This window comes from Centroberyx gerrardi, chromosome 19 (assembly GCF_048128805.1).
Source record: "Centroberyx gerrardi isolate f3 chromosome 19, fCenGer3.hap1.cur.20231027, whole genome shotgun sequence".
Classification (NCBI taxonomy): Eukaryota; Metazoa; Chordata; class Actinopteri; order Beryciformes; family Berycidae; genus Centroberyx; species Centroberyx gerrardi.
Window position 1 is genome coordinate 23,593,249 of NC_136015.1, and position 10,079 is coordinate 23,603,327.

At 42.5% G+C, this 10,079-nt stretch overlaps 1 protein-coding gene across 1 annotated transcript; it reads left to right on the forward strand.

Annotated features, from left to right (window-relative positions):
* The first annotated feature begins 586 nt into the window (after positions 1-586).
* On the forward strand, positions 587-4,729 carry LOC139924145 (cytochrome c oxidase subunit 6B1-like). The gene is made up of 4 exons (XM_071915097.2): positions 587-654; positions 1,990-2,112; positions 3,509-3,609; positions 4,545-4,729. The coding sequence occupies exons 2-4, from the start codon at positions 2,007-2,009 to the stop codon at positions 4,596-4,598; spliced, it is 261 nt and encodes an 86-aa protein (XP_071771198.1). The 5' UTR covers positions 587-654; positions 1,990-2,006; the 3' UTR covers positions 4,599-4,729.
* Positions 4,730-10,079: the final 5,350 nt, after the last annotated feature.

Genomic DNA, 10,079 nt, shown 5'->3' on the forward strand with positions numbered 1-10,079 from the left:
AAGGAAACAAAATGCAATAAGATCAGAGGAGAGAGGAGCGGAGTGAAGGAAAGGAGCAGAGGAGAGGAAAGGAAACAAGATCAGAGGAGAAAGGAGAGGGGAGAAGAAAGGAAAGGAAACAAAACAAAGGAAACAAAACAAGGTCAGAGGAGACGAGAGCAGAGTAAAGGAGAGGAGAAAGGAGAGGAGTGTTGCTGTTTATATAAGCCTTCTTTGCTTCAGTTTCAAACCTATTCATGTTTTAATCATAACAATAAAACACTTTACTTGCTATTGTCTTTTTATTTCAAGAAATTCTGGCCACTGAGGATAATTTTCCACTAACCTGATCTGTAAATTAATCTTCATCCCTGGTGTCAATGTCTTTGTGTTAGCTTTATGCTATACACCATCAGCGTCATCGTCATCGTCATCATCATCAGTGTCATCGTCATCATCATCATCATCATCAGAATCAGAATAATTGCCTACCTGTCAGCCTTGTACAGTTCAGTGTGTAGTTGCACCTCCTCGTTCTTCCAGCAGGTGGCAGCACTTCTCTTTCTAACTAGCTGAACATTCTGTTTCCCGTCATGCTTTGCGCGCTCACAGCCCTTCAGAGGACACTGCAAGAGGTCGGTTGAGGTTGAGACTAGCGGTATTTCTGTATCAAAGGTAAGCTATCTCTCTCAGAAATACCCTCAATCTTACTTCATCAGTCTGTTTGAGATATTTGTTTTGTATTTGTTAAAGCCTACCATTATAATGTCACCGCAGTTAAACACGGGACAATTTGGATATGGGAGTATTATTAGCGCTGGCTAGCAATTATGCTAGCGGATTTAACTAGTTAACGTTAGCAGTGACCAGTTAAAGTTCATCAGACATCTTTATAGATTTGTTTAACAAGTCTTTATTTGAACTGAATTTTTAATTTGTGTTACTTTGGAAACTGGGTTCTTCATCCAGACGCGTCTTTACACACATTTCAGTACATTTTAGCATGTTAGCTAAACAACAATTCACTGTCAGTGACAAACGCGGTAAGCCTACCGTTAACTATTCAGCATCAACAGTCCTGATGCGTTCCGTTATCTGTTGTATGGAGAGAACGGTACACCAAACTCCATTAAAAATCCGGGAATTTAATGTTGCCTTGTTGTCGGCAGACATACACACTTGATACAGCATAATTAAAGACTTTCACGAATCAGTAGGGTCTTTTGGTACATTCGGCATACAAATGATTCACCAAGACAAGCTTAATTTTAGTAAATTATCACGTTTAAAATCTGGTTCATATTACTCGATATAGGCCTACACCTGCACGATGTAACAAACGTTAAGTCGGTGTGGTGGAAGAACATTGTCGGACAGCCGAACCAATTTAAAAGTTGATATTTTATTGAAATAAGTGGTGCTTGGCGTATTGGATGTATGCCGAAGTGAAGAGTGGATTTTAATGAATCCTAAAAGGTTTTCAGTCATGTTGTATGAGAGATACTATTGCACATAACGTACCATGAATGCACTTTGCGTGAGTGAGGTAGTCAAGTCAGGTAAATGCACAATAGTGTTTTCACTTTGTTGCTTGTTGTAGCGCCACAAAGCTGTAACACACTATAATGCAAGTTGGCCTGTAAAGAGATAAGCTCTGTCTAGGTGTGTTGGTATTTGATACAGACTCTCTCCCAGGCTTTCAGAAAGGTTTAGGGGTGTAACATTGTCAGTGTGGTGACTTTTGCATGAGCACAGGGAGGCTGAAGACTGAGAACACACAAACTTAAGGTGAAAACATCAAACTGAGAAGCATTTACAAGCTCCAAGCAACAAATAAGAACTACTTTAACCTTGGAAGAGAAAGGAAGTGTAGCTTATCGTGCATTTCACGTTTCATCTAAGTGACCAACGAAAAAAAGATGCATGGAAAACTCTGATTCTCATTCTATTATTGTTTATTCCAATTCAAGCACTATATGCATTGTATTGTGACGCGTATTTCTTTACCAGCCCACCAGGATCTGAAGATGTCTGACGTGATCGAGGAGAAGATCAAGAAATACCGGACGGCTCCGTTCGACGCCCGCTTCCCCAACACCAACCAGACACGCAACTGCTTCCAGAACTATCTGGGTGAGAAAGACAGAACCGCATCCTGCTTCACCTGTTTTACTTTAAATGATGACAAAGTGTCACAGGTCTAGCAGAGAAAAAAGACATGAGGTAGACCATAAAACTAGTTGTCTATCTCATTCACAATTGATCTGTTGAGATGAAGAGTCCTTTGACCTATTAAATCATGTTTTACCTTCTATTTCCGGCCAATCGATGAGCCTTACAAAATTTTATACAGTTATTCTTGTATCTAGATTCAGACTTGGCTAGACTAGGTTTCCATACAGTAATTTCCAGGTCTTAGAAAGTTTGGAAATTGCACAAAAATGTTTGAAAAGTATAGAAAAATTACATCTAGTCCCAATATACATATGACCACTGTACACGTTTTCTGTTTTATACCTCTGTCATCTTGTGTATATTTTTGTTATTCTGAAGAATTATCATCTATAACATGATGTGTTGCTAAAAGTGGCTGAGCAATAAGCACAAATCATATTGAACGCTGACAAACATATTCAAATACAGTTGTGAAATGAATGTCTGGAAAAGGTCTTGAATTTTAAAATCAGAACTGCTAAAAGAGTAACCACATTCCCTGGCAGCCGTTTAGCGAACCAGCCGACTGAACTGACCAATCCAGACTGTTGATTCATGTTGGAGTGATGATGCTTTCAAAGTCTGGGCCTTTCTCCAAATCCACTTTCTATTGTGTTATATTTTTATGTCATGTCTTTATTCTGGCCGGGGATCCTTCCATAACTCTTCCCCTGCAGCTGACAGTGGCTCTGCTCCAGCTTTATTTCAAGCCTGGAGAGCCAGCGTCACATTTCAGCTTCTCTGCTGCCAGCCGTCACTCTGATGGATGAGCAGTTTGTCCAACCGTCTTCATACTGATCGCTGCTGCTTCCCTGCTCATTCTCACAGTAAAAGTAGCTGTAAACCTGTTCCTCCCAAAATAATAACAAAGTACTGGCACAGTGGAGCTACACGCCCTGTAATCTATGCACTAAAATGAATTACTTCTGTTTCTAGTGTCACTTCTACGATGGGCTGCACAATACTGATAAAAAATCAATCTATTGCTGAATTAGCTATTCAGGAAAAACAAATCTTAACCTGTTTAATTCCAAAATGCCAAATATACATTTAGAAAATGATTGCAACCTGAAATTTGTGAGTCAGTATTTCATTACTAGGAATTTTTATCTTCAAATTTGTTACTATTTTGTGTACAGACATGTTTTACGTCAGTTAATAACATCAGTTTTTTTCTAAGGCAAGGTGCAGTTTTTTGGAAATGTGGAGTGTGTGTCAGGACATTTGATGAACAAACATGTATATGAACGCTGTTGGGTATTTGTTATTTTAAACTTGTCACTCACAGTTCCTCCCCTCTCTGTGTTCATGTCAGACTTCCACAGATGTAACAAGGCCCTGTCAGCCAAAGACCAGGACACGGCTCCCTGTGAGTGGTACCAGAGGGTCTACAAGAGCCTCTGCCTCATGAGCTGGGTACGTACGCTGCGTTTCCACATCAGGGACCCACAGATAAAGACTGTGTCCCAGTCTGAGCAGACTTTTAGTGCTAGTTTGTCTTTAGAGTAGAAGTACACAACTGTCTCTGCTGTAGGAGTGGAGGTACCCACAGAGGGAAAGCTCTTTAAACATCTCTAAACAGTCATTCTCTAGTGAATTAAATTGTGAAATTAAATTAGTGACATCGAATTTTCAATGCCTCTGTCCTACATATGAATTTGCTATTTGGAAAATGATTTGCAGATCCATTGCGACCATTTTGCATAATTTAACAGGTCAACTGCTGTGTTTTGTGTCACACCCACGTGAAATTCTCTCTCCAACACGGGATAAACTCGCTTTCTCTCTTTTCATCTATTGATCCACTTAAAAAGCAGGCGGTTTTCGATCACCGCTGGTTGGCCTGGTTCAGGAGGCTGGAGGAGAGGAATTCCTCTGTTCTGCTTCGCTCCATATTGTCTCCTAAACCTGTTTGGTTTCCTCGCACTTTTTCTTCTTCTCTCACTCATCTGCTCAGAGTTGAGCAGCTTGTCAAAGCTCGCGCACCAATCGCACACTGATTCACACAGAGAACATACGACTGAACTGAGATCAGAGAGCTTGTTGCTTTGACCCACCTACCTGCCACTTATCTGTATGAGACATCAGACAACCGTCAATGTTGAATACTGTTTTCCTCATTTATTAAACATTAATTAAACCTATGAAGCATTTTCCATCGTGTGTCAAATGTATATTAGCGACGGTCTGAAAACTACAGGTGACTGTTCTGTATCAGGTTAACAAAGTGGCTGAAAGGACACAAAATTACAGCACTAAGCTTTCATCTGCCTGATTTCCTTTTGTCCTTTGTCTTTTCTCTCTCTCATCCTCTCACTCATTCTCTTACCCTTTCTTTCTCTCTTCTACAGGTGCAGAAATGGGACGAGCAGATCGAGACGGGGAATTTTGCGGGGAAGATCTGAACGGACACATTCCTCTCCTCTCTCCGCTCCATCCTTCCCTCCTGTTCTCTCTTCACCTCAGTATCTTAATGTGAAGCGTTCTGCTGTTTCTGTACAGAAGCGACTAATAAATTATTTAATGTTAAAGGAAACCATGTTGTGTTTGTTTCTGATTTGTGTTTGACACTGATTGCCTGCTGTAACCAGGGAGGGAAATTACACCGATCACAGACTAAATGGTTGCACATTTTGGCTGCAGCTGGTAAGTTTGTGGACGAGCCACTTGCAGGTAACAACCATCATTTTGACATCTGATTCTGTTCTGAGAATCAAGTTCTTTGGTGCTAAATTAAAGGATTTATCAGCCACCGTGGCCTGTTGACTAAAATCAGTTGACTGATGAGGATTTGGGGGGAAAGGGAACAAAAAACAAAACAGACAAGACAAGAAGGCAACAGAAACTAATGATGAAAGAAACAGTAAAGTAGGACAGGCATGAGCTGGACAGACACATGTAAGGACTCGGAGACGGCAAACAGCATAACACCAGCAACAAGAAGGACATCACAAAACACTGGAGACATTCAGCAGCACTGATAGAGAAGTTAGTGTCATCATTCTGCAGAGAAACAGATGTGTGTGTGTGGATGTCTGATAATCCTTGAAGGCAGAGAGAGAGATGAAATTGTCCCATTGAGTTTTTCTAAACCCATTTAGGCAGGACAGAGCATAAAAACCGGTTGCATAATCCTTTGTGTTGCCTAAACTTCCCTGACGCACGATCAGCTGACTTCTGTTATTGTTTCTGTATCAGGAGCGGATCACAAGACTGGAGAAACTGCAGCGCTGCATTTAGTTGATATCCAATATGGCCGGTGTTCATTCAGTCTGTCCTCTGTGGGAATAAACACTGATATGAGTCAGGTGCTACAGAACCATCACACTGCGTATATTGCACACAGCTTACAGAAAATAGTAAAAGTCAAACTCCTCAGCCTCTAAACGTCTGTCTGAGGGTGTTTGACATGGCATCAATTCAATTCAATGAACTTCAGTGGCATGAAGTACAATTCAATATATATTGTCAAAGCTTTGGTAGTGATCAATAATGATAATGATGATGAAAAAAGTCCAACAAAATTAACAGAAACGATTGGAATAATGGTAATAATAATAATACTTGTAATAATAACAATATATGTAAAATAGAGAATAGATTAATGGTAATAGAAGAGTATAGAGAGTATAGTATAATAGAAAATACAGTAAAATATATCAAATAAAAGAAAATGTAGTGCAGTATGCTGATGTATATAATATGCAAACTGCATCATCTGAGTTGACCCGCATCCACCCAGCACCGCATGACCCGTTGCCTCGGTAACGGCCCGCGTTGCATCAGCATCAGCAGCATCCATCACTCAGCAGCAACTCTCAAGGTCGCCGGCGAGAGGCATCATGGGAAGGCGAGGAGCAGGACGGAGAACCAATCTTGAATCAGTCCTAACGACCCCCGGGCTGGGACCCCCGCCCCCTCCCCCTCCCCCTCCCCCTTTCCTCCGCGCATGCTCCCTGGATCCACAGAGCTGACCAACTAACCGATTAACGTTATAACCATAATAGGAGATCGACGCTGCAACGCTGCACGCGCTGCATGTCACGAGATGCGGTGATGCAAAAAAAAAAAACGAGTCACGGATTTCTGGATGCAAAAGAGAAGGGCGGAGGCAGCGGCTCGGCATCCCAGCATCCCCGGCTGCCATAGGCTGATGTAAGGAGTCAAAAAAAAAACAAAATACCAAACCCTGCGCTGTGACGTGCGGCGCCGCTCGCGCTCCCGTCTCTATATGAAACGAACCACAGCGGAGGGAGACATTGGAAAACGGCTGCTGTAGTTCCAGAGGGATTTACTGCAGTCACGACAGGTGAATATGTGTGTGGTGCCCGGCTCGTGCTGCTGTTAGACGGGCGCGGGGTCATTTAGGAGAAACGGGGATGGGGAAAGATTGTGCTTTTGCCGGTTTGACCGACATTACAGAGAAAGGAAGGAGAGTAACAGACAAATCCCTCTTGAATAAGTAGATCCAGGCTTTAACTCAGCGTGTGCACTGTAAAATATATGATAGTGATTGTTAGTTATCGGTTTATTGGAGTGATGGGAGGCAGGGAGTAGCGGTCATGTCCTCGTGAGCAGCCTGGTACCATGGACAGCGCCTAACGAGGTGTGTTCCTTTTCTCGCAGCTCTCAGCGCCGCCGGGCGGGTCCTGCAAGCTCTCACCCCCCACCTGAAGATCTCACCTCCTCTCTCCATCTCTGTTTTTTTTGGAGTAAATTTTAACAGCAACATCGTCCATCCTCCCTGAGAAGATGGAGGGACAGGTGAGTGCTTCTGACCCAGTTTTTGTGTGTTTTGGGGGGGATTTTGGTTCCAGATAAAACCAGGAAATGTTTGCTGTTGATGTTTTGTTTTTTCTGTCTGTCTTTACAACTCAGACATGGCTGGGTTTGTGAATTCTGCATGTGAAAAGAGAAAGAGTGTGTTTCTATATAAAGTCACTATGCTGAGCTGCGTGGGCGGTGTTAAGCCTGTATGCCATAAGTCTGTGAGTCACCCATGAGCAATGCAGATGTGTGTGTGTGTGTGTGTGTGTGTGTGTGTGCAAATGTGTGTGTGCAAGTGTGTGTATGTTTGTAAATGTGTTTGTGAGTGTAGAGTAGGAGCGCTTGACTGAGGATTTTGTGTATGGTGTGCAATTTAATTTGTTTGTGTGTGAGTGGCGGGAAGAGTGTGTGTATGTTTGTGTATGTTTGACTGATTATGTGTGTAGCAAGCAAGTGTGTGTGTGTGTGTATGTGAAAGAGAGAGAGAGAGAGAGAGAGAGAGAGAGAGAGGCAATGTCTCTGTATGTTTGACTCCTTGATTATGTCCTTGTGTGTCCTTCTATCCTTGTGAGGACCACATGATAGAAAGACGAGGAAACTCCTCCTATGTTGCCACTCCTCACTTCTTTAAGGGGCTAGTTTATGGTTAAGACTTGGGTTTAGGGTTTAGGTTAAAACTAGGATTATGTTTATGTTAGGGTAAGGGTTAAATTTAGGATTGTAGTTGTGAGGATTAAAGGAAAACTCCACCCTAAAACACTTTAACACTGTTAAACAAACAAACTGCTAGTGATGTACCTTCCGTTCCTGGGTCCATTTTGTTGTTTGTTGTATTTTTCTTCTTCCTGGTGGATAACTGGCCAATCGTAGACGAGGTGACGTCATGTTGAGATATCTCTAGTGCGGCTACAATGGAGTTTGATATGAGAAAATGTTTCAGGATGTAAAACATCAGCGGTAAACGTCAGGTTTTGGTGTCAGTCCCTCAGAATCAAAGAGCGAGGGCTTCTTTCTAGAGCCGCCGTTTTGCACCAAGAGACGTTCAACAATCATACAGGAGAGAAATCCATCGTAGAAGAGGAGAGAGACCAGTTTCTCCACCCACAGGAGCAGGAGAGAGACCAGAATGCACTGCAGCATCAAGACAGTTTGGGGTTGAGTAAGAACAACACAAAAACTCCCACTCTCCTCGCTCTTACTATTACTATCACTATCGCTCTCTCCACCTACATGTATCGAATGCAACTAGTTCAGGCCCGTTCTCTGGGGCTTGTTGAAAGGCATTCTGGGAAACGTAGGAAATTGCTAACTGCAATAGAAGTAGACGAGGCAGGTTGAGGGAAAGTGGGTTCACCAAAAAAGTAAATTGCCACACTTCATCACTAAATAACTCCTGGAATGCAGTGAACATCACAGACTGATGATATAATAGTGAAAGAGGATCTTACATGTGTGTGTGTGTGTGTGTGTGTGTGTGTGTGTGTGTGTATACATTCCCGCATGCCGTGACTTGGCGTAGCGTTCTGCCCACTCATGCCAGCTATTGATCTCGTCAATACGCGATCCTCACGCCAGATCCAGCCTGTCATGTTATTGAATCTTTCACTGAAAACAGCTCGATACCCCGCACCCACTTCCTGCTTTCAGACAGGAGCCGATTTGATTGGCTCTTCCAAGATTGAATGGGATGATTTTGAAGCAGTTGGCATTGGCCAGATGTAGGTCATCAGAGAGCTGTGTGGACAAAGTCACTGTGTGTGTGTGTGTGTGTGTGTGTGTGTGCGTGTGTCTCCCCTCCCACATGCAGCCTATCAATACATTAACACAAGTGTCACCTTTAGTGTATTAGACCCTGCTGTGTGTGTGTTGTGGTTACTTTCAGCCCGTGTCAATAAAACTGTCACCTCCAGGCTGTTGCCATGGCGACGAAGGAACGAGGGAGGGATGCAGACACTCTCGGATGGATGGATGGGGCGAGAGAGAGAGAGAGAGAGAGAGAGCGAGAGGGAGGGAGAGAGAGAGAGGGAGGGAGAGAGAGATGAAGAGGCTTGGAGCTTCAGGCGAACAAATGCAGGCAGGATTAAGAAGTGAAGCAGGAAGAGAGATGGAAAGGGAGTTGTAGTCCATTCAGAATTGTAGTTTGACAAGGACATTTAGACTTATAGCCTACTTGTTTGATTCTTACATACTTACTTGTACTTGAGACACTTGTAGGAATGTTGTGAATGTTTTCAGCGTTTTTAATTCAACATTGTTCACTTTAGATGAGCCAAAGAGAGCGACTCCCATGCTTTCTGCACTTGAATATAATGTAATTCCTTATTATTAATTGACGCTTCGGTCTTCAGACCTTCATCAGAAGTGTTGATGCTTTTGGCTGTAAAAAGACTTTGCTGGGTGTTTTAACACTGTTCGCTTTTAAATGCGATTTCTTTTTCAAATTCGATCTTTAAGGCTGACTGTCTTTGTGTGTTTAGGCAGTATAATCCTTTGCTGTCATTATGACACTGGTTGTCGTGGTAACGATGCAGATGTGTGAACGCTGACTAAGGGTGTGTTTTCTGTTCAGCAACTCTGGATGCTGCTAGTGACATGGAAATGTCACTGTAGCTTATTCTGACTTTGTTTTGCGAGGTGTTTTCTAGTCGCTGCAGAATCCATTGGTCATGAAACCTCTCCATCTCTCTCCTCCATGTTTGTTGTTCTCTACTTCTTCGTGTCACGATGTGTGACGTCCAATCCATGTCACGTGGGGAGTGATGGGAATGAAATACTTGAAATTCGATCTGTGGTTATCAGACTGAGTTTCCAGAGATGTGATTTGAATCACGTTTCAAGCCGCCTAAAAAGATCTGACTCTGTTTGTTCTTCAGCTGTTCAGACTTCAGAGAAAATATCCAACTTGCATCAGAAATGCAAAAACAAACAGATTAGAGCTGCTTGGCTGAACATTTGTCACCAAAATGATATAATGTTAGTTCATAAACCCAATTCAGATGTCACTGCATGCTGAAGCAATAACATTTTGTATTCTTAATTTTGCCAAAACAGAAGTGTCTTGCTGTAAATCCTGCAATGACATTGTATTTTCTTTGCACATTTGATTGATTAATTTAATT

Excerpts from the sequence above, each read along its gene's own strand:
- LOC139924145 (XM_071915097.2), top strand. The coding sequence starts at position 2,007 with ATGTCTGACGTGATCGAGGAGAAGATCAAGAAATACCGGACGGCTCCG. Across the intron at positions 2,113-3,508 it reads CTGCTTCCAGAACTATCTGG|ACTTCCACAGATGTAACAAG; the intron begins GTGAGAAAGACA and ends TGTTCATGTCAG. Across the intron at positions 3,610-4,544 it reads GCCTCTGCCTCATGAGCTGG|GTGCAGAAATGGGACGAGCA; the intron begins GTACGTACGCTG and ends TCTCTTCTACAG.